Below are 23,173 nucleotides of genomic sequence, written 5' to 3'. Positions count from 1 at the left end.
CAAATATTGACAAGATTGCCGTCAAAGGTTTTACGGCACGATGATGGAGCGTTTACAGGTAGCGTGCAACGTCCAGCGCGGAAGTTGTCCACAAACATTATCGGGTCCGGATCTTCATGAGAAACAGAGCCATTAAGGGAGAATGCACTCTCCAACCTTCGACGAATTTGAAAAGAAAAGAAAACACACACACAAACGCACACACACACACAGCGGTTGCGATAAAATCTGTCACAGCCTCTGTTGTGGCATTTGTCTTTTGCTTTGATGTTCTGTCACACTTCTTTTCAATTTGCCCATGAATTCCGGGTTCATGAAGGCAGCAGTGAGGTGTTACAAGTCAGAGAGGCTGGAGGTGTGTGTGTGGGCGTGTGTGTTACACAACACTGGAGTTATTCGCAGCTGCCAGTGTTGCTTAAAATCCCGGCAGGGTGAGTGTGGAAGCCTCAGTGAAGACTAGCATGTATAGCGGTGTGTGTGTGCGCGCGCGCACCGTAGCGATTGGGGTGTGTGTGCGCGTGCGAGCGCCGGCAGGTCAGTAACGGGAGGGTTCAATCGCACCAAATTACCCTCAGCTTGCCGTTGTCAGAGCTGAGAATTGGGTCAACAGTCACGTGCAGTGGAGCAACATCGATCTATTAGAAAACATTCTTGCGCTCTTTTGGATTTCTGCAATAACTCAAGCACTTTAAGGCTCATTGGCTAATTTTAGATGTTTTTAATCATGAGCTCATGTAGGAGGAGGAAGAGGGATAAAAAAAAATATGTAAAAAAGAAAAAACGGGGGGGGGGGTCGCCTGTTTTCACTGAGCGGGACGGAAATGGCAGCTCAGTGTTGACTTTGGAAGAGCTCCAGCCACTGTGACCTTCAGGAGAGTCACAGGTGCTGCAGTCTGTGTGTGTGTGTGTGTGTGTGTGGCTCGATGTTTGATATGTTTACTGGGAGTGGCGGGAACAAGGAAGCAAAGGGGATAACAATTGTCACACTTATATATTCTCCAGCTTGAGTTACGCTACGTTGTATTGTGACTCTGTTTTGAACTTGACAGCCAAAAGAGCAACTCATACTTAGAAACAAGTCCACGCCTTTCCTGAAAAGAACATGAAATAACTCACAGTCATGTTGTTGTACTGTACCAGCAACGTTCTACAGCAACTTGTTTGCTGTAGAAATCATAAAAATAATGTGTTTTTTGGGGGCAGGGTGGTTGACTGTGTACACTCTGGAAACAAGCAGGCGTAATGTAGGTCAGCCACTCCCACTTTTTATAATTCAGCCCCATCTTGAAATTACCCTTCCATGCAAGCAGCGCAGCCTCAAATAAACCCGTGGCAAAGCAGATAAATATGTGAGGAGAAGTGACAGTTCTTGATTGGGAAGCAGGAAGAATTGTTTATGCATTTTTATTAGGCTCCCACACGTCCCAAATCCCCCCACGGTTTCCTGAAAACATGTTTGTTTTTTTTCTTTTACGACAGGATTATTTTAATAGTTCTAGAAAAGTCCTCACAAACCACGGGACTAAACTGAAGTCATGTGTTTTGCTCTTTGGTCGCGCTTCGCTGGCCACGTTTCCCCCGGAGACCCTCTCATCGCATCATCACGTCCAACCAAACATCAGCAAGTTGAGCTCTCCCAAAGTGCCGTGACCAGTTAGCAGTCGAGACACATTTGGATGCCTTTTAAGGAAGAATTTAAGCCAATGTTGTGTCTACAAAGAAGGGGGCACTGTGTTCAGAGAGAGAGAGAGAAAAAAAATGGTTGAGAAAAAAGGGGTATTTTTTTATTTCTCAGGAGACAGGAATGCGGTATGGACTCACTGTGGGAGCTTTTTGCAGCAGCTGACAGCAGGGTTGTGGACTGTTGACCGTGATGTTCCCTTATGAGTCTGCTGTCCAGGGCAGTGTGTCATACACCGCCAATAGCTCAGTCCTTCCTGCAACAGATGCGGCGCTTTGGCACTTTTAAGCTGACAGACCGAGAGGGAGAGTCAACTTTACAAGGAGTCAAAACAGGGCATGTTTCTAAAGTTAGCACTAGCTGCGTTTCCATTGACCGTATAATTATGCTATTTGACATTTGAAAAATACATTTGGTTAATGGAAACACTCCAATTTCGAAAACATTTTCTGATATAAAGTTTGGACGAGGTGGTTCTTCGCCCGTCTTGATTTTAGCGTATTTCGCAAAACTGCAAAGGGGAAACTTTTTCCGCATCGCACCAGTCACATGACCAACAACAGGATGTTGTCACTGGTGCAAACCACGAAGAAGATGACAGGAAGTACTTGGAGAATGTTTTTTAATGACTCATTGCGTGAACAACCTTATTGTGTGATTTAAAGTCTGCTCCTTATTTAGTGGAAATGACACAATTGTGAAATAGTGTTTTGTTTTTTTCACTTGGCGGAATATTGGCAAAGTTTTTCTCACATTCGTAATGGTAACTCATTGTCATTACAAATGTTTGTAACGGTTCGTGGTAATATGACAAATAATGAAAATAAGAGAAAAGCGAAGTTAATTTAACCTCCTCTGACCTTCAGAGACAGTTGGGGGGCTTGAATTACATATTAGGTGCACAGGCAGCATTTCTGCATCACTGCAGTTTTTCACAGGGAAGCAGATAAGGTGAGATAACCAACATATGATCTGAAGACAGAAAAGCTGTGGCGTGTTACACAACTCGGCACAAAGGAGGAGGGGGAGGAGGGATTTCATATTGGACTGACAGCACAGTGGCGTTTTCAGAAAAGGTCAGAGAAAAACAAAAGTAGGAACCGAAAGAGGCTTCGTAAAATCTAGGATTGTGGTTGAACAATTAAGCCAATAGTTTCCAGCGTGCTGTTTGTTTTTTGTTGTCTTTTCCAGAGGCGTATTGCTTTCTTGTGCAAAGGTAACAGATGCACCTCCATCCAGTTGCATCGCATTCTCACGACTTACATTTCTCGCTCGTCTCGCCTGTTTGCTTTCAGGTGTTCCGTCGCTGCTTTTTTTTTTTTGTGTACTGTACATGCGAACCCGCGGAGCCTACATTCTCATCCAGTTGGATCTAGTTTGTCAGAAAAACAGCAGGTGTCAGGAGAGTGAGACCTGAGAGGATTGAGCAAACACATTCCAGCGAGTCTGGTTGAAGAATTGTTTTTTTTTTTTTTCAGGTATCAGAAAAAAGAGGCTTGGAAGGATTCAGGAGGAAAAGATCAACTAAAACATGTCATTATGGGCGATTATGGAGTTCAAAACTGTTTATTGCTCCCTTTTCAGTAACTGCATGGTGCAACAATAACACCCCCACACACACAAATGCTGCTCTTGAAAAACATTCCATCCGTTTCTTTAGCACAGCAGTAGTCGCATACAAAAGTGGGATTTGTATCACTCAACTGCCCACGGCAGCTGCATTTACTCATATTTTCAAAACTATAGATATTCATTGATGCTCTCATTGACCAAACAGTGGATAGAAATAGTGGAAATAACCCATTAATTGGAATTTATCGTGACAAAAAAATTTCTTATCACGCTAAGAAATTTATCACGATAAATGATAAGCGATGCGATAAACGCCCACCCCGCGCCGCTAGCTCACAAATTTTCATTCTATACTCTAACAAACAAATTCCAATGAATTCAAGCACAGCCATTCTAACCAACCAACACGTTTCAGAATATGTCACCATGGTTTCCCACCTGACACAGGACTGACCACCAGCCTGGGTAACTACGCCAACGTCCCGCATGCCCTCGGCCAATGACCAGCCTTGTATCTCCCTCCTCAAACACCTCGATGCCTTCCCTCACCGACGGCACCGCATGTGAGCGGCAGCAGCAGCAGGCGAGTCCACAAAGCATGAATGAGGGACCCATTGAGAAAACTTTCAGAGGAAATTAAAAGGGTATTAAGTGAAACCGCTGCTGGGGGACATGAATCACGCATCTCGGAGCAATCAGTTTACTCAGTGGAGCTGTAACTTCAATCATCGGCGCATGGAAGGGAAAATTAGCTCTGCTTCGCTATCTCACTGAAACACTTCCAGGTGAAGTTGTTTTCGCTTATTTAATTAAGCCGAACCCAAATGAGTCCCTTGGATCTCTCTGGTTGATTGACCGGGAATTGTGGGAGTTCTTTGTTTGGTGCAATTAACTTGAATACGAAAGAAAAAAACCCCCATGCAGATTACTGATCAGAGCCGATTGAGTTAAAATTAGTACAGTTATCAATCAATCCGTTTTCCAGTCACAAGAGAGCCGTATCGTTTATCATTTATCGTGATAAATTTCTTATCATAATAAGATATATTTTTTTTACGATAAATTTCAGTTAGTGACGTTTCAACTGTGTTGTTGGATCGTTATTTTTACTATTTTTATCTGCTGTTTGTTCAATGAGAGCATCAATAAATATAAATAGATGTGAAAATGTGATTAACTGCAGTTTCATCGGGCAGTGTAGTGATACAGATCACAGTTTTGTATGTGACAAATGTGCCAAGAAAGGTATTACAAACGAAATCTTTTTTCAGAATGTGTGTTTGTGGGGATGTTACTGCTGTGTCATGCAGTTTCCTAAAAGTGGAGCAATAAACAGTTTTCATTGCCACTTTTATCATTATCACAATACTACTTGAAGGTATAAACTTTAACTCTACCATCTCCAGCAGTGGGATGCATCCTGGCCAGGTCACCAAGGCAACATAGAGACCCACTGGGGGATTTTAGAGAAACCAATTAACCCAACAGTCATGTTTTTGGAACAGGAAGCTGGAGTACCCGGCGAGAACTCACGCATGCACACAGGGAGAACATGCCAACTCCATGCAGACGTCTTTCTAATCATCTCTACATTGCACTCCTCACAGAAATAATGCTGTAGTACCGGTTCTCTGGGTTTGGCAGGGCCCGAGACAACGACTCGTACTGGTTCAGTCGGAGCAACAACAGCTAAAAGTGAGGCTCTAGGCTCTGTTCTGTGCTCTTCAGGTCTGACTTTCTCTTTAGCTGTCAGTCTGAACGGCGTTCAGTCACCTGCTCATGTACACAAAGGTGCCAGGAAGGATTTCTGACAGAAAAATATAGAATATACATCCACTGATAGGCTGCACCTGGCAAAACTGCTAACCCCCTTTCAACTTTTTCTCAATACTTTGGTCGAACCTTCAACCCAACTTCAATGGGAATATTAGGATTTGATGAGAGAAATCAACACAAAGTTGTGCATAATTGTGAAGTGGAAGAAAATTATACATAACTTTCTTTTTTTTTAAAAGTGTGGCAATGTCTGGACCGATACAGATATTAGTATCGGATCTGTGCATCTCTAGTTTTGATGTGTCAGATGAAAATGTATGTAAAGCACTATGTAACTTAGATCATTTAAACTCATTTTTCTGCTCATTTAGTACTTATTTTGAAGTCCTTTAGGCATGTGACTGCATTAATTTGTGGTTTTGGAAGCCATATTGACCCCACACGCATGACTTGAGAAAAATAATTCATGGCTTCATGGGAAAGTACCTCAAAGCAGGACCAAACCGATTTGTTTTTCCTCCATCTTTGCTCTGCCTCACATTCAATCACAAGTATAAAACGCTGCAGCTGTAACGAGGGGAGTTTATGCCCTGCTGCCTCTTCTATGCTGATGCGACTGTGTGTGATTTAATGTCAGCGAGCTTGTAGGAGCAGAAGTAGGCCAGTGTTGCATCAGACGAGCTTTCTGGAGAGTTTTCTGGCTCGTTTGAGCGAAGTGTGTCAGCACGTCGCTGCAGCGCTTCCCTCTCGCTGCAGACGGGTGTCGGATATCAGGAAGGTAAAAAAAGGTGCTTGCGGGTACTGATACATAAAGTGTGTTGAATGTCGACTCTCCTCCAAGAGTTAAACTTTGAGCCGTTTTCTCTGAAACCGGCTTTTCTGAGAAAAAGGCAAAAAGTAAATAAATAAGTAATAGTGGCAAACCGCAAAGAAACTTGAGAAAGAAGCAATGTCCTTATGGGAACACTGTGAGTTTGGGAAACCGTTTTAAAGAAAATCAGGACAAAGTACGAGAACATGGTATGCTTCTGATTAGAGTTGCACTGATTACACTTTTTCTTAACCAACGCTGAGCCTACCGATTCCAGCTTTTTCTCCCTAAGGACAAAAAAAGAGGAAAAACGTGTTCCTGCATTTTATTTTGTGGTTTCAGAAACGACGCACTAAAATGTTGTTTTGGATTATCTCCGTTTAACCTAACCCTTTTCCTGGTTTTTATACATCTCAAAGCAGTGCATCGAAGCACAGGTTTTTGTTTTGACGCTTCCTTAGCCTGAAAATGGTGGGAATTCTTAACTTTGAAGCATTAAGTGGGCAGACAGAGGAAAAAGTGTCAGTCTTGGGTCGAAGCCAATCCTGAGAGATTTGGATGATTCTAATTGATTGATTCTAGTTGTTTGATTCGTGAACCTCAACTTCCACAACAGTATTCAGTAAAGTGCTGAAATGACAGATTTGTCCAGAGTCAGCTTTCCAGACTACTCAGTCTTGTAGAGTAAAATATAAATATTCGCTATGAATTTAGGCCAGATACATGAACCATTGGCAGGGTCTGCTATTGGCTGGCAGCAGAAATAATGGGAGACAGGACACAAGGAAAAAAAACCAAAGGGCTGAAGGTATTGAGGTAGAACACAAGGATATAAGGAAGAAAAATACAAGGACACAAGCACTGAAGGAAGGAAGAAAGAAGGGAAGAAAGGCGTGACACAAGGCAGGAATTAGAGAAGTAAAGGATGCAACACACTGGAAGGTAGCAACGACAGAAGAAAGAAAGAAGGGGATTCAGGTAGAAGGTAAAAGGTAGAAGAAAGGACAAGAAATGGGAATAGGAAGCAAGGATGGGAAGAAAGGAATGGTGCAAGAAAGGATTGAAATAAGGTATGGAAGATTGAAGTATGGAAGGGAGGTAGGGCATAAGGAGAAAAGAATAGAAGAAAAGGAAAAAATGCAGTGGAGACGAGGAGAAAGGACGGACAGAAGAGAGAGACAAACTGACTGAAGGAAGGAAGAACACAAACTGGGGAAGAGTTCTCCACCTCCATCTGGATGGAATCAGCTGCAGAAAGTCTTCCATGTCGCTTAAAGCACTTTGAAAAAGTCCATCTAGTTGTAGACGAGTTATAAACTTGTGCTGACTTTTATTTTATACACGCGAGTCTTGAAACGGCGTCTTCATCCACATTACGCAGACCTGGAGAAAACGGCGTTCGAACCCCTTTGTTTTAGACCGCCAAGGAGCCACGTGTATTGTGCAGATGTTTCCCGTTTTCTTAATAACAGTGATTCATTTCCTGTCGCAAGTCGATGAGTAAGAGATGATCTGTTGATTCTGGTAAAATGGTAACAGTTCATGAGTTTTTGTCCTGGTTTTTATTTATCTCAAAGCTGATTACTTCGAGGCACAAAAAAAAGACTCAGAAAAAGGAAATTCATTGATATGTTGACAGGGCAACATCACTTTTTATTTTTCTCGAAACGCTCCCATCTTTCAACAATGAACTTTAGTGTCTTTACATGGTAATGACCAGCCGGACCAACCACCACCCGTCTCTAAACACCACACCAAAGTAGCCGTGTTTTTTTTTTTGTTTGTTTTTTTTGTTTCATAAAAACCATCAGCAAAAAACCACAAACATTACCGTTTTAATACACACTTTAAAAGTGAGGGGGACGAAGAGGAATGAGGCAAACACATGTCATCACAGTCGCTAGGAGCAAAGACACGGCATAGAGGATAACGGAACGTCACCTGGACTAGAAAACAGGATACAAAACCCAATGAAACAAACGTTACAGTGTTTGTGAAAGCTTTACATTTATACACAAGCACCAAAAAGAAAGAAAAAAAAAAAACAGAAGCCAAACATGGTACACAGACATTAAACTAGAATCCAGTGAAGGCATTTTGTCACAATCCAGTTGCAGAACTACCATGAAAGTTAGGGGGTTTACAACCCCTTGAAATGCATAATAGAGGCAGGAAACGAGGATGGAGCCCTCTCTTTAGTTAAAGCTCAAGATAAGAAATTTAGTCCAGTTTAATTGTAAGTAGAATTTGCCTTTGGGATTAAGTTATTTAGCCTAATTTTAAAAGGGGAACTAGTATGTGTTTTCCAGGCACATTTTATGCTATATCATTTTATAGCATAATCAAGTAACTATGTGACCTGCAGTTGTTAAAAAAAAACATGCTATATATATCAAATATGACTTAAAAGACATTTAACTTTGCAACTCAACACCTTGAAATTGGGCCTCTGGCCCCTTTAAAAACTCATGCTCTTTCTGAAACTCCGCCTTCAAGTAGTAGCTGCGTCTCGAAGGCGGGGCTTGGTCCACCCAGGCATTTTTTGCACAGCTGAATGGTTGCCACGGGAGATGGAAGGATTTCTCAAATCAAGACAACACTCCAGGTATGTTTTTGGCGAGGGAATAATTCAACAAGATGCAAAATTCAAGAAAGTCAATTTAACATAATACTTGCCCCTTTAAGAAATAATTTTCAATGTGTGTCATGGGCCTTGATAGTCATATTTGGTCACATTACAGAACCATAGTCCATGACATAAGTAAACAGTAGGTATTCAGGGTTTACATTAAGTCTCAGTGCACTGCAGTGTTTTTACATGAATCTTTCTAAACTCCTCTTGCTTTTGTCTCCTTTACCAGAATGTAACGTTCTACTTTTAAGCTATGATATGTATGTGTAGGGGTCTGTACACATTCTCCGTCTACGTTCCTGTGCTTTTCTTTTGTTTGTACAGTGAATGGCATGTTGACGGGCAAAGGAAATAAATACATCGGGCCAGTGAATAGTAACAACAAGATATGGTTGATAAAGCTCAAAGAAACTAAAAAGGCTTACAGCCTGCAGCCGGTGATTTCCACCAAATATTTAAAAGGCTGGTTAAAGGTTCATTAATCCAAACATTTTAATGAGGCCTTCGCCTCGGGGAGAAACAAATTCTCCTTTCAGTGCTCCTGGCTCACCGCAACGGATGGCCATTTCTGTGTAAACACGACATTTACCAATGATTAATGCCAAAGCTCAGCAATCAGAAGAGAAAGGTTTAATCTAAATGCATCCTGCTGCAACCAAAACCAACATGGCTGTACAGTAGGGGTGTAACAGCACAGATTATGAGACAACATGACGCACAATAATGAATTTTCATGGCCCTGATAGGAGGCATGAAAGCAGATGCTAACTTTAGCTTTGTTGGCGGTGTGTCCATTAGACGGGTCTGTTGTGTTTAAAAAGTGACGACTGAAGAGACGCAAGATTTTTAGATTTTGAACTTGAGATGGTCAAGTGGAGCCCCAACTTATTTAAAAAAAAAACAGAACCTCAAAAACAGCTCTTTGGGTAACAGTGGCCAGACAGAAGCATAAGCAGGTACCAGCTTTAGCGTTGTCAGCAGTAGCTAGTCGTGATTGAATCATTTCTATCTGGAATGTCACTGTAACTGTAACCAAAATGCTGTCAGACCAATGATTTAAAAGTTGTGGAGTCTTCTATGTAAACCTAAAACTTGTTAGGACGCCTAAAAGCAGCCTTTATTAGCAGATTCTGTCAATACGAAAGGCTAATCTGGAACTACTTCCTTTCATACTTCAAAATAAGAATCTCAAACATAGAAGCTCTCAAACTGAAAGCACAAATCTTCATATCCAGGGCTCAAACTAATAGATTACAAACTTCACTAGACGCAGTCACGTGATGTCAGCAAATGGTTATCGCTGCAATGTCTTTGCTACAAGTTCTCATTACACCCCTACTGTGCGATAGTTGTGATTTGTCAGAGGATGGTCATTTTTAGATTTATCCCTCCTGTTGCATTTTTATTGGATGTGTATTTTTTTTCTTCCTAAAATAGATGCTTAAAATAGATACATATAGTCATTTATATCACATTTATGTACAAAAGAAGTGCTTCAAAAATAATTGTGACATGATCTCTTATGAAATAATGCAGATGGTTCGCAGGGAGAGGGAAAGAGTGAGGGCTGAGTTAGTGAGACATCAAAACTAGCAGTTGTAGTGTTGGTGCTTCTTTGGTTGAGGGGATATCCCAGGTGTACATTTGCATCTGATTATAGTTAAGGCATAGACCCATACATTTGTATGTTTATCTACAGCTGGATATGTATCAAATTTGTTGTAAATTGATTTTTTTGTTGTTGTTTTCGTTTACATTCCTTTTTTGTATAATATCAAAAGTGTGCTTTCGCCGGTGTATTCTACTGGATACTGTTGAATGAGAAGAGTAGAAAAAAACAGGGAGTTCCATTTCTCCTCACCCCATAAACAAACATGCTTCAGTAAGTATGGAGAGGATGTAAGAAATGACAAATCTGTACAACATATACAAATATGATACACAGCCTACAATATGTCCATTCTTTTCTTGAATCTGGGAGTTGGTGGGTAGTACAGCCCAGAATCAGATCCTCAGAGAGTCAGAAGGGCATTTCATAGTAGGGCAAAGGCATGATGGCAGAGTAGTCTTAGGGGAGAACTTTAAATCTTCAAGTTATAAAGTGACGCCTCCTAATCTCGCCTCTTGTTGCGTTGCCCTCCGCTTTCCTTTTTGTCACTCTCCTTCTTTGCACCTTCTCCTGACGCCACCAGTTTGCAAGCTCCACTAGAGCTCTCTCGCTTAATGTTCTGCAACGGCGAGAGGGAAAGATAGGGGTGCTGAGGGAGGGGAGGTGGAGTAGCAGAGGGAGGAGTGGTTGGGGACTCCTGTCCGGAGCAGTTGCCGCCGCTGCTTCCGGTGCTCATGGCCCGGTGTTTGAGTCTGAGTTTGTGGGGAAGCGCTGTTCCCCGAACCTCTCCTTGAGGATCCCATCCCTGCATCTGGGAGCAGCCTGGGTACTGGGGAAGAGGCGAACCAGATTGGAGGATCCCAGAAAGATGTTGGTTGTGGATGCTGCTCATGTCCGAACAGGACAAAGATAGGGATTCTTCATCATCTGTTGATGCCTCTTTGTCAGATGGATCGCCGTCACTTAACAACGTTGATTGGCTTTGAAGGTAACCATCGGCTCTGGGTCCACCCTCGTAGCTAAGCACTGGTGGCTCCTCATCTTGTGCACTGCGGTAGGAATGGTGAGGTTGTTGAAGATGGTGGTACAACTGGGTGTGCCTAACCCCTTCCACCTGTTCACTGAGGATCTCTTTGGGTGATCCCCCCTCCTGTTGAGTAGGTTGACAGACTCTGTACACCTCTCTCTCTTTAGCCTCATTAAAGCTGTCTGACAGCTCATACTGAGGAGAGTCCAATGTCTTTCTCTCCAGTTGCTTTGTTACCTCAGCTAGAGTCTCAATGGAGGTCTTTGTGATGGGCTGCTGCAGTTGACTACTGCTGTGCTTTAAGGCTACCTGCAGATCTACATCCTGGGGCCTGGTCATGACGTCAACGGGATAGGAGGCACTGCTGGCGCCGTACAGGATGACACTTCTTTGGGCAGCAGGTGGGTGAGGGACAGTCTGGCTGGTGGTTTTGACAGCAGCGACTGTCACCTGATGATGCTGCGATTGCTGCTGAAGGAGGTGCGGGTGGTGGTGATACGCAGCATCCATCTCCTGATGTTGCTTAATCTGGTGGCTTGTAGACCCAGATGCCGGACCCCTGTGGATGTTGAACATAATCTGAGTTGTGGTGTCACTGGTGATGTCCATCTCCAGCCTGTCTCCCTCCTGTTTGATTTCAAACGGCATCGGTTCAGGGCTATCCCTCGAGGAGCCATCGGACATATCGGAGAGGGAGCCGCGTGGAGAGTACTTCACCAGCTGCCTGTGGCTATCGCTGTGTCCCGACTGCTCTGTTTCCGAGGAGTCCGAGTTAATCATCACCTGAGAACCACTTGAGTAACCGCTGGAGTAGTACTGATTAGAGGAGGAGGACGAGGAAGAGCCTCCATTTCCGCCGTCATTTGCCACGCTGATCTGTTGGCTCTTTTCAATGTATGAGGCTGTGCTGATGAGGCCAAAGCGCAGCTTTAGCTGGAGCAGCTCGGTCTTGAGTCTCACATTCTCGTCATTCAGTGCAATGACACGATTTTCCAAAACCATGTCATTGAGACGGCGCTTCTCCCGAGAGCGCTTGGCGGCTTCATTGTTCTTGCGCCTTTTCTCCCAGTAGGAGGCGTCCTTTTTCTCGTCAGAAATAAACTGACGCTTCCGTCTGCAGGAAACATTGGGCTTGGGTTTGATGAGACGCCCCAAGCGAGCCGGTGTCCCTTGAAGAGTCTCGTCGTAACTGTCAAAGGTCTCGATGCTGTTGAGGTTGTTCCCTGAGGGTTTATTCAACGTCAAATTTTCCATTCTTGCAACTGATAGCAGCCACTTTGAAATGATGAGGTTGTAATGAAAACGCCTTGCCTCCTGGTGTATGCAGCCTGTTTATCGTTTGGGACTCAAGTGTCCAGATCTCTCAAAAAGATGAAGAACAAGTGAAGTTTAACATTGGCAACCCTCATTTATCCACTTTCGGGGTTTCAGCGTCCAAAAGAACAGAGGTGAATTAGATCAGTCTCCAGTCTTGACTGTTATATGTTTTAACAGCAGTATGCTGAGCTGAAGACGACGCGTCCTAGATCTCCACGCAGGCCGCAGGATGTAGGCCGTTCTGTCTACCTCAGCATGTTAGCCTCTTGGGGAGCCTTGGTCTCAGTTTCCCTTCCTCGCTCTGTTCTTTCTGCAGCTGACTGCAAGATGAAAGCCTGCAGACATTCAAAGAAACAAAAAAAGAAATGTTATTCCACATAGACTGGTACTGTGTTACATACATTTGTTTTAGTTTATCTTTTATAAGATTTTAAAAATAAATGATTTTTTAACATTGTAGCATCCATGCAGATCAAAGATTTATGTCTAAAACTACGGAGCCGTCGTCTAATGTTTTGGCATGTCTGGTCTTTGTCGCCTCTGTAACCCCTGGCAACCACTGAATGGTTGCGAGACCTTAGCATCTGACCTTTTAGACCTGCTATTGATGCGATCCGTCTGCAAACTGTGACCTTTGACCCGTTTCCTGGCATGTTGATGTTGGCTTTTGTGATGCAACGGAAGACAAAGAGTTCATTAGAAGAAGGATGGGCCAGTTTTCAAGGACTTGAAAATCTCATGTTTTTAAGGTTAGCCGGACGCTAAACCAAGAAGTGGTCATTATGGCTTGCTTACACGTTGCAGCCAAGACAAGCACATGCATAACAAATGGTGCACCACTGAAATTACATCAGTTGCAGACATGCTGAGAGCATGAAAACTGGATTGTGTAAGGATTAGCTCTTTTGTTTTGTCTGATGAGTGTTCGAAAAAGCCGGAGCAAAGGCTGAGTCAGCTGCAGATCTGTCAGAGTTTCCTGGATCTGCTTCAGAGCATTTTAAGGAAATATAGAAAAAAAATACCCTTCAACATGGGACTGATTTTTGTGTGTGTGTGAGCTGCCATCTATGAGCACTCTTGAATCCCCAACCCCCCAATCCAATGCGCTCATCCACAAAGGAATGTGGCAGCATTCTTGGCCAAAACAAGTCAATGCCAAATCAATGTTACAGGGCGAGCAGATAAGGCAGACAAAGGCATCTGCTAATGCAGGTCAAGGATAAAGAAGCCGAGACTCTAGTGAGAGACTTGGAGGTGTGGGAGAAGCTGGGAAGAGGGGCACTGATACATATAGGTCAAGAGCCCCCGGAAAGAAAAGAGGCAAAAGGTGGAACATGGCATGGGTTAACGTAAAGCGTGAAAAATGACCGACTACAAGGTGCTTCCTGTGTCTTAATCTGGCCACCTGTGTCTATAAAACCTTGAAAACGTCATAAAGGAGGCAGGTTATTTTTTTCTGTAATTCTGCCTTATGTCTTTCAAGCCTTGGTAGTCTGAAGCTCTTCTAGAGCAGTGTTGGGTGACCTACCGCATTTTTGTTATAACAAAATAAACCGAATGACATTCTCAAGACAAATTCAGAAAAATTACAAAATTCTCTACATTAACTGTTTGAGCTGCACAATTACAGGTAAATGTGTTAGGTTTTCCTAAAAATTAATAACTAATGACTTAGTGTTCACGGTTGCATCCTGCTCATGAGATAAAGCAAAAGGATACATTTTATTGGGCTCACGAGACTTGATGCCGATGAGAAACTTTAGCATCGTTAGCGGCTAATGGCTAGCTAGTCGCTGTATTCCTGCACTAGCTCTAAATTGTTTCGAATTTGGTCTTTGACTATATCACACGTTTTTTCTACAGAAGTATCCAAACTGTTGCTGCAAAAGTAATTTGAAACAGTCAGAAGGCGTGAGAGGTTTTGTCACCGATTGGTGACCCTCACCCAGACTACGTCAACACAACGGGGCGACTCAAGAACCTAAAAATAAGAAACCTCAACACTGATACAACAGGGAAAAAAATCACACATCTTAATATCATAGCCTCATATTTCTCTTTGTGGGACAGACTTCCCTTATCCCACAAGATATCGCGACATCTTGTGGGATAACATCTATTTCCTATTAAGAATTCCTTAATTTTTCTTAAAACAACATTTTTGGTCTATGTTTAGTGTTTTGACTGGAAAATAAAGACAAACACTCCGACTTAGATCTATAGGAAGATTTACAGTCAATAAAATTGTACTGTCATTACAGTATCAATGTGTGCAATAATGCAATAGCAACCGACCGCAGGAATTCAATATTTGGTAGGTTTTATATTCAATAAGTGATCTGCATTCATAATCTGGTTGCATATAATATATTTAGCCAACCGTTTTTTTTGTGTTTTTTTTCCCACTGCCCTTGCTGCCCTCGTCTGACATGATATAAGTGTGAAATGAATAAGGTCAAAAAACCGGGTTGGGATGTTGTGATGAGGTAAAACCACGCAAGAGCGAGAGAAAAATGTGGGTTAGTGGCAACCGAGCTTATCGTCGCAATGTCAAACAATAATGTTTTTAATATAACTTTCCGAATGTGACTTTGCGTACGAGAAACATATTACGATTAAGTATTTATGTACACACCACTTGGATTCACCTACAGATATCAGCGAAACTCACCTCACCAGCTTTGTTACAGAGGAAGTAGCTGGAATTCTTACACAGAAGTGTAAAAAATGAAAATGAAGTTTATTGTCTTCCTAACCTTCGGAGTTGACCTAAATTGAGACAATTGTTTTTGGTTTTCTTTTCAGGATATACAAAAAAAAAAAGGAAATAGTTCTTCTGTACCGCATGTAAATGAATAAAAGATCCCTTTCTGCATTCAAATGTGTGCTTAGATTGCAGAAGGGGACACTGTTATATCAAATGTGCCCTTTCATATAGGTAATACATAAATACTTAAGTATTTACAGCATTGCTCATTTCTCCACCCTCCTCAGATGCTGTTATGAAAAGATTCCCCGTTTTAATTCTGGGAAAACAAAAACAGCTTTGTTGAGGTTTTTCTTTTGAGCGTGCCACACAGTTCAAATACAACATAGCTGGATCTTATCTGCGTCAACTTGTTGCTGGCCACCGCTGGAAGAAGCTTTCCTTGACTCAACCGTTTCAGGTCATCGTCATGAACGACTGACATGTGCCTCCGCGGCACGGGGGAGGAAGACGGAGCAGATAGAGGCGTTTTTAATTTGCATGTCCCACTGACCCAGAAACTGGGAACGAGCCGCACTCCGTAACAAGAGCCTGGCTTTCTCTACCGTATTCTTTCGCTGGAATATAGGTCAGCCGACCGGCAGAAAGAGAAAAGGGAGAAGTCCAAAAAAAGATAAGAGAAGCAACAAAGAAGAAAGAAGGAAGTGTGGCAAATTTAGAGCGTTTTGTGAATATCGGCAAATATGACAGCAAGTGGAGTGGAAACAAAGAAGCAGAAGAAACAGATAATAGAGAGAGAGAGAGTTAAAACAAAGAGAATATGCTGGTTGCCTGGTAGGGGGAGAACCAGTAGCAGTTGGAACACTGTCGGTATTGCATCATTACAAGGAATTTGTCGCCCATAGCAACAAAAAAAAATAAAAAATGGGGAAACGGAGGGCACAGCCAATCATATCAGACGCTCTTTTCTTTTCCCTGAAACCAGCGGCTTCACATGCTCAATTTTAGATTTTATTAAGAAACGCAGGGCTGACTTACGTCACAGGCTGCGCATGTTGCGTATCTGTCCTCAGAAAGAGCAAAGACATGAATGACCTTAACAAGCTAACCGTTTCCTACCGCCGCTTTCTTTATCGAATTGTATTTAATCGTGTAAATAAGTGTAAATCGACTACTTCTGCAATGACGGTAATTCTACTGGACTTGCAGAGGGGCTAAATCCAGAAAAAACCCACTCTAAAGCTTTCCAGAGCGAGTATGCAAATACAAGCACTGAGGCAGCAAACCTGCTTTGTGTCCCACTTATTTCCCTTGCAAGCGTTCCCTTGACCTGGATTAGTCTTCCCGTTCGTCATAAATACTTCACGTGTCATTGCTCGGTTTCTGTGGCACTCTGGAAATGACGGCACGGGAAAAGAATCTGGAGTTGAACTCCCTCACACGACCGCAGTGCCCACACCGCAAGGAGTCCAAATGGGGCAGTGAGCCTTGGAAACAGTGGTTCAAAAGCTCCAGCACGTGTTTCAGGGGGCTGTTTCAGGAATTGAGGACAGGTCCGACATTAAAATAAAAAAAAAAAAAGAGGCTCCTTTAAACCGTGGGATCCCACACTCTGCTCACGGTAGGGCAAATTAAATATAGGGCAAGTGCTGAGTTGGAGGTCATGGACGAGGAAGGCTTGAAATCCAAGGCTAGTTGTTGATTTGGTTTTACAGAGGCAAAAAAAATGTCAAGGAGATGATGAAAATGGGGGTGGAGTGGAGGTAAAGGTCTGGGCAGCAGACCAACAAGGCGAGGCAGAGTCCTTTCCACGAACACGAGCCGTACCATTTCTTTCTCAAAAAGGAAAAAAAAAAAATAAAAGGAGGGTGACTCAGTCCATGTGGTGCACCAGTCACATGTGCTCTCCTGGCCTACTAAATGCTGTAATTTGCCTTTCTCTTGGCTCCAAACCACAGAACGATAACAAAGCCAGGCCCTCATCTTTCATCACAGTCCATGTGCCAGGAAACTCCAAGAAAGCCCACAGGCCAAAAAAGTAGGCCAGGATGAAAACCATACAGAGCTCCTAACTATAACTTCTTGTCCCGCAGTTTTGTTTAGCAAAGGTAGACACCCTCAGAACTTTAATTATAGAGACATAGCACAGATTTTTTTTAAAGTGATGTTCTGTGAAGCTATTACCAGCAAGATGATAGTTTGTAGAAAAGTGAAGAAATCCTGGAAGCAGGAGCATGCTGACAGCTAATCATATGGCACACAATTTTAGCTAACTTTAACAATTCAAACCAATTTTAAGGGAATACAAAGCTACAGTATATTAGTAAATAATCTTGACTTTAACAAGACCCATAACAATTATTAGTTTTTCTCAGCTGAACAACATTGGTGTTAAGTTAGCAGCTGTAGACAATAAACTGTATGAATTTGTTTTATCACTTGCAATTCGTCAGCCCATTCTGAGTTTGCCTTGGATGGTTAAACTGTTCGATTTTGCATCATTTGCTCAACCTCATTGATGAATGAACTTTTTCTGGTCTTGTAGTATTTTGAATATTATCCAGAGGGATTCCCAATCAGGTGACTACGAGAGCTGATATACGTTGGTCATCTAGGAACGCGACAATCTCACAGTCTTTTATGAAAGCCGTTTGATATCTAGCGCATTTTCAAGTGTCACATTAGCTGTAATCCGACACCTTACAACAGGTAAGGCAACTATTGCTGATCACGGCTCAACAAATATACATAAAAGCTCCAAACTATCCCTTTTAATATTTTAATTGTCAAGTTGTCTTCATGTAGTACAAATCCAGATTAGCTGGTGCCTCAGGCTAAAGCTAACGGCTAGTCCAAGAGGTGCCGGAGATCAAAGTGGACTTCAGTCGTCTTAAACTAACTCCGATTTCAAACATTTCAGAGGGGTTTATGAAAATGCTATTTAATACACCTTGAAACCATCTTTATGTTTTGCATTTGGTGCTTATTAAACAGAGAAGCCAAAGTTTACATAAGAACCTGAGAACGGAGGCGGTGTGCCGCTAATGACCGTCCCGTGTGAAACACAACCTGCAAAGCATTACCAGTCAAGGTATCCTGCCAAGCACTTGACATTTGTCGACATTACCTTAATGGCTACTTAGGATCAGTCAGTCCATGTGAGATTGTAGAAAAAATAACACCAATCAAAATTTAACTTGAACAAAGATGTTGAAAGTCAAGTTTGGTTAGCGCTCTTTTAAGCACATTTTGACATTTGTAGGTTTCTTTCGCTGGACGCCTTCTTTCTCAACCACTGTTTCTAATTTAGACAGGAGGTGACATTCTATGTATTTTAAAAAAGAACTGATCAGTGGGCTATGTATAATATGAAAGTAAAGAGGTGTTAAAAAAAATCTAAATGATTACAGCAGTTTAAGTAAATGCTGTTTTTTTTCTTTTTAAACTGCCATACTTCTCAATTGAGAAGTTACTCCGAAAGAATAAACTCATGCCTTTATTTCTAGTATAAATAACTTCCCAATGTGAATATGACAATCGTTTAAAGTTTTATAATAAAGCAATCAAGTAAAGTGACAGGAAGTTGTTTTACTGCACTAAAAGTTCACTTTTACCTTCTTTCTACAAACTTCTAGGTTTGGTACGCTATTCTATCATGGCTAGAAAGCCGTTTCCCCCGCCAGTTGGACTCTCACTGGGCAGTCAGGGTTAAATCCAAACATCCAACATGGCGACAACAAACGTGAGGAACTAGTTTGTCTCGCGCTTTGTTCCAGTCACGTTTTTCTGTCCCCCAATCAATTAACTGTTATGTGACGCCACTAGCACCATGCTAACCATACCGTTGTCCTACTACAACTGAAGGGGTCCAGGAGTGGTGCATTATGGGTCAGTTGTACGTTAACTGTTTACTATGGAAACGGGTAAAATAGCATACCGAACCGCACCGACCGGTGCGGTATGGCTCAGTGGAAATGAGGCATTTGGTTCTGATTAGCCGTGACCTTCGCCTTTCAAGGCTATCTGGATTAATGTTAAATGATAACGCCAGGAAAGTAATCTGAGAGTTCTATGATATTAGATTTCAACAGAACCCCCCACTGCAAATACTCTGCTCTAACCTCCGAAATCACAAGTCTCTGTTGTTCCGTCCTACTTTAAACTAAAGTTCCTAGATATCTCCTCCCTGGAGTTGTTGTTGTTTTTTTTTTTTTTTAAATATGTGCTTTGTTATTAAAATTGCATGGGGCTACACCTAGAAATGAATGTTATTTGTTCAGTTGCTGCTCCACTTTCATGCTTCTGCATGACTGCCTCGGCTCTTTGTTATGGTTTATTTTGGTGGGGTTCAGATTCTGCCTTTCCAGTCGGCTGCGGTCGCGCGCCTTCCTCAGCTCCCGTCCCCGTCCCGCGGGACCGCTGTGACCTACATTCGTAGCTGGCACACAGAAACCCAACTCGCACGCCGACCAATTGGCAGCGGCCGGGTCCGCAGCAAAAGAAGCGCGGCGCTGCGTACAGCCGCAGACTATGGGGTTTCCGCAGATTGCATAATCTGCTCCGTTCTCTGATCTATTTACATTATTTAATTCATTTATTATGCAACCCCCTCCCTCTACCTATATCTTCCTACAGCCACGGTGCGCATAAAAGTCACGGTTCTGTCACTTTCACAACAAATCATATTAATTCTTTGTTATGTATTTTGTTATTAACTCGGTTTGACCAATGGCATTCCTGAAAAGCTGTAATAATACCCACGTGCGGATTACTATAAAGCCTGCGCAGAGATCCTACATCGGAGGTGTGTTCCCAGCGATCAGATTGTTCCTATAAAACGTCCTTAGCGCCTGCGACTCGTGACGCAACAGATCAGCAGCCTTTTAAAGGGCTGGTTGTTGTGGGTGCAAGTTCGGCGTGCGTTCAGACAAGAAGGCACAAATAAATAATAATAATGCATAAATAAATCTCGCAGAGCCAGCAACACCTTGTGAACAATATGTCACCCCGCACGCCTCCTTTGTTGCACTGTCTGACAAATCGTGTCCATGCATATTTAATCGGATCCTCAGTCATGCGAGGCGATTCCAACTGTGCCGTGAAATTCATCTACGACCGCCAAAAAGCCCCCCCAAAAAACAAACACAACATCCATTTGAACACATTTAAAGTAGAAACCCACCTCCCCCAGTGTTTTTTTTTTTTTGTTGTTTTTTTTTTTTAGAGACAGACCCGCACCTCCTCTGACCCCAACATTTGATCCAGATGTTCTTGAACCCACGCAGGACCTCACCCTTCTTCATCCGCAGCGTGGGGGCTGTCCGCGCGTGGCTTCCAAGTGTAAGTTGTAAACAAGAAAAGGACGGGGGGGGGTGGGGGGGGAAAGGAAGAAGAAGAAAAAAAAAAAAGACACATCCAAGCTCCAGATGTGTTGAAATGTTTAACGGCACGGCCGCGGCGCACGCTGCAACCTTCAGGGCTCCAAAGGGTTAAAGGCAGCCGCTGTAACCTTTTACAAAGAGCTGCTACACGTGACGGGGAGAAGTGTGTCCTCTCAGCCTGCATAGGATTTTTTTTTTCCACCCCTCTCCCTCCCCACCCTCTCTCTCCCCGCCTGTCCACATTGAGCTAGCCTACTAACCTAAAACAAAGCTGGTGGACATGCAGGACAAGTCGAGGCTCAGAGTCTCTGTGGCAGGAAGGATTCTATTTATGAGGCTGATGAATTATTCATAGGACAGAAATAGCTGCTTGTACAACCGCTACTGTAAAGCCAAGAAAAGTTCTATACACGATAAAAACACATTATTATTATTATTTTTGTTGTAGTGTAACTTCAATATGCTACTGAAGTTACTCCAAATCAAGAAACTTAATTACCAAAACATTCAGGTTAAATTTAATGGGTAGTTATGGTTTAGTTCATCTTTATTTTATACCGGCTTTATTGTAAGACACCTAAGTTAACAGTTGCAGTCAAATTAGTTGATCGTTATTTACCGAATTTGAGAGAGGATGTTGACAAGACCACCAGTGTCTTCCTCTAGCAAGTTGAGATTCCTACACTACAATCTAAAAATGAATTTGGAATATTACATTTTAGCCATTAAAAATCACATTATAACCAAGCATATGTGTTGTAGATGTAACGTTTAATAGCTATTAAATTCTAATATCCAATTTATTTTGGCAACATATATTAGCCAAATATTTACCATAAGTTGAAATCTCCCTGAAGAATGTTAGCGATTCTCACTCGTCCTGTTGAGTCTCAGTTAGTGAATTATAGGGCTGATATTTTCATACCAAATGTTCTGACCAAGTGAATATGAACAGTCACCACTACTGTGGTGGAAAAACTTTGGACATTGGAGCAAGAATTTTGAGTTTGTATCCAGCTTTGGCTAGTTTTCCCACAAAGCTAATGCTAAAGTAAAATTTGCTACTAGCTAATTTGCTAGAATAGACATAAACATTTTTATTACTATTTCAACATTGCATTAATTAATTTTTTAAAATTAAATTTTAGTTTATTTTAAACTAATTGAGTATTTTTATTTTTATTATTATTATTATTTAACACAGTTGGCTTACTTAGTAGAAATCGGACGGAATTGTAGGTCATTTTGAAGTAAGCCGTTAAACTGCCATGCAAAATTGGATCGTTTGCATTCATTAAATTCTACCAGCTTGCTTTATCAGTGTAGCTGTACTTCCACATCGTTCCACATGGTTTTTAGGGTCACCATATGGGCAACTAAGTAAACAGACTTTATGTTACTACTTAACAGCGTATCTACTGTAAGTTCGGGTTCTGGAGCCCCACCCCACCCCCTGACCTGGGGGTACGACACCTCCGCCGCTTCCCCCACATGCAGCCCCGGCGGAGGCTGACTGAGCTGCGAGCAGCCTCGCCTTGACATTGAGTCAGGCGCGCCCAGGTGGCACCAAAACAAACCCCCACACCGGAGGCAAACAGAGCGGAGACGAACCCGCACACCGGGTACTTGGTAACGCCATATGTCCAGTGATGTCTTACCTTTAAAATGCGTTAAAAAAAAATTTAAAGAATCCACGCTGTCCAAGTTGTCTTGTCCAACAACCCGCCTTTTCCCCCGACCGGGTCTCCGGTGTTCTGCGTCTCTCTCAAAACTCACTCACGCTTCCAGAAACAGCAGCGCTCGCCTGCCGTGTTACCGGCGGTAGATGTGCGACCACAGTGCCTTGTTTTGGTGCGCTCCTCCCGTCATGATCGCTTCTGTTCCTCCCGCCCTCCCTTTCTTTATTTTGCCTCTCTTTATTTCCTCCTTTTCGCTGTGGAGTCTCTAATGTATGTTAGTAGGTCAGTTGTTGCATAACAGGCGGCTTTGGGTGCCTAGTCACGTTTTTTGTTTCTCTCTTGGCTCTGCCTCCCTCCCCTCTCCTCTTTCGCCTTCAAATCCTGTTGCAGGAGAGGGAGCTGCGGGGAGGGGCGGGGACTGGGCCGGAGAGGGCCGGGTCGGGCTCCGAGCCAGCCTCAGTCAGACCAAGGTCTGTGAAACAAGGTTAGTAGACACCAAAATAAAATAAAAAAAGTGCGACACAGAGTAGAAAGGCAAACACAGAAACAAGCCATTGAAAAAAAAGAGGGAAGTTATTTTGCTGTTTCATGGACATTAGGTTTTGATGCCTCATTGTAACCATGTAACTACAGGAAGACAGATGCATTTACAAAGTTTCTTACTTCTTCCTACTCCTTGGCGAGCATGCCAAGATTACTGTGGTACAAAAATATGTGTTTTGCATTCCTTGTTCTTGTGCATGATTTTATACTACTGTCATGTTCGAAATAAATAAAATAAATAATAGCAACTTTTGGGGTGTTTAACAATTTATGTGATCTGTTCTTGATTAGGTTGGCCTGAAAATACACCAGACCATCCAGTCGTTGCTTGTCTGTGTGAGGTTGTCCAACTGGGTGAAGCCAGGTTGCCTGTCCACCGCAGGGCAGCTATGTTTCCATCCAACCGTCTTGTAAATTTTAAGCAAACTTTTAAAATGT

General features: G+C 42.6%; 1 protein-coding gene across 3 annotated transcripts; it reads right to left on the bottom strand.

Annotated features, from left to right (window-relative positions):
• Positions 1-8,540: 8,540 nt before the first annotated feature.
• On the bottom strand, positions 8,541-22,550 carry nfil3-2 (nuclear factor, interleukin 3 regulated, member 2). Of its 3 annotated transcripts, none has more exons than XM_028023316.1 (2): positions 22,172-22,550; positions 8,541-12,760 (listed from the first exon to the last, which is right to left on the bottom strand). In XM_028023316.1, the coding sequence occupies exon 2, from the start codon at positions 12,360-12,362 to the stop codon at positions 10,584-10,586; it is 1,779 nt and encodes a 592-aa protein (XP_027879117.1). In that variant the 5' UTR covers positions 12,363-12,760; positions 22,172-22,550; the 3' UTR covers positions 8,541-10,583. The 3 variants fall into 3 exon arrangements, with proteins under 3 accessions (XP_027879117.1, XP_027879118.1, XP_027879119.1); XM_028023317.1 differs by lacking the exon at positions 22,172-22,550 and adding an exon at positions 20,371-20,696; XM_028023318.1 differs by lacking the exon at positions 22,172-22,550 and adding an exon at positions 20,426-20,696.
• Between the last annotated feature and the right edge of the window lie 623 nt (positions 22,551-23,173).

The sequence above is a fragment of the Xiphophorus couchianus genome, chromosome 7, assembly GCF_001444195.1.
Source record: "Xiphophorus couchianus chromosome 7, X_couchianus-1.0, whole genome shotgun sequence".
Lineage (NCBI taxonomy): Eukaryota > Metazoa > Chordata > Actinopteri > Cyprinodontiformes > Poeciliidae > Xiphophorus > Xiphophorus couchianus.
Note: the sequence above shows the minus strand (reverse complement) of the source record. Positions and strands in the feature narration are given on the sequence as shown.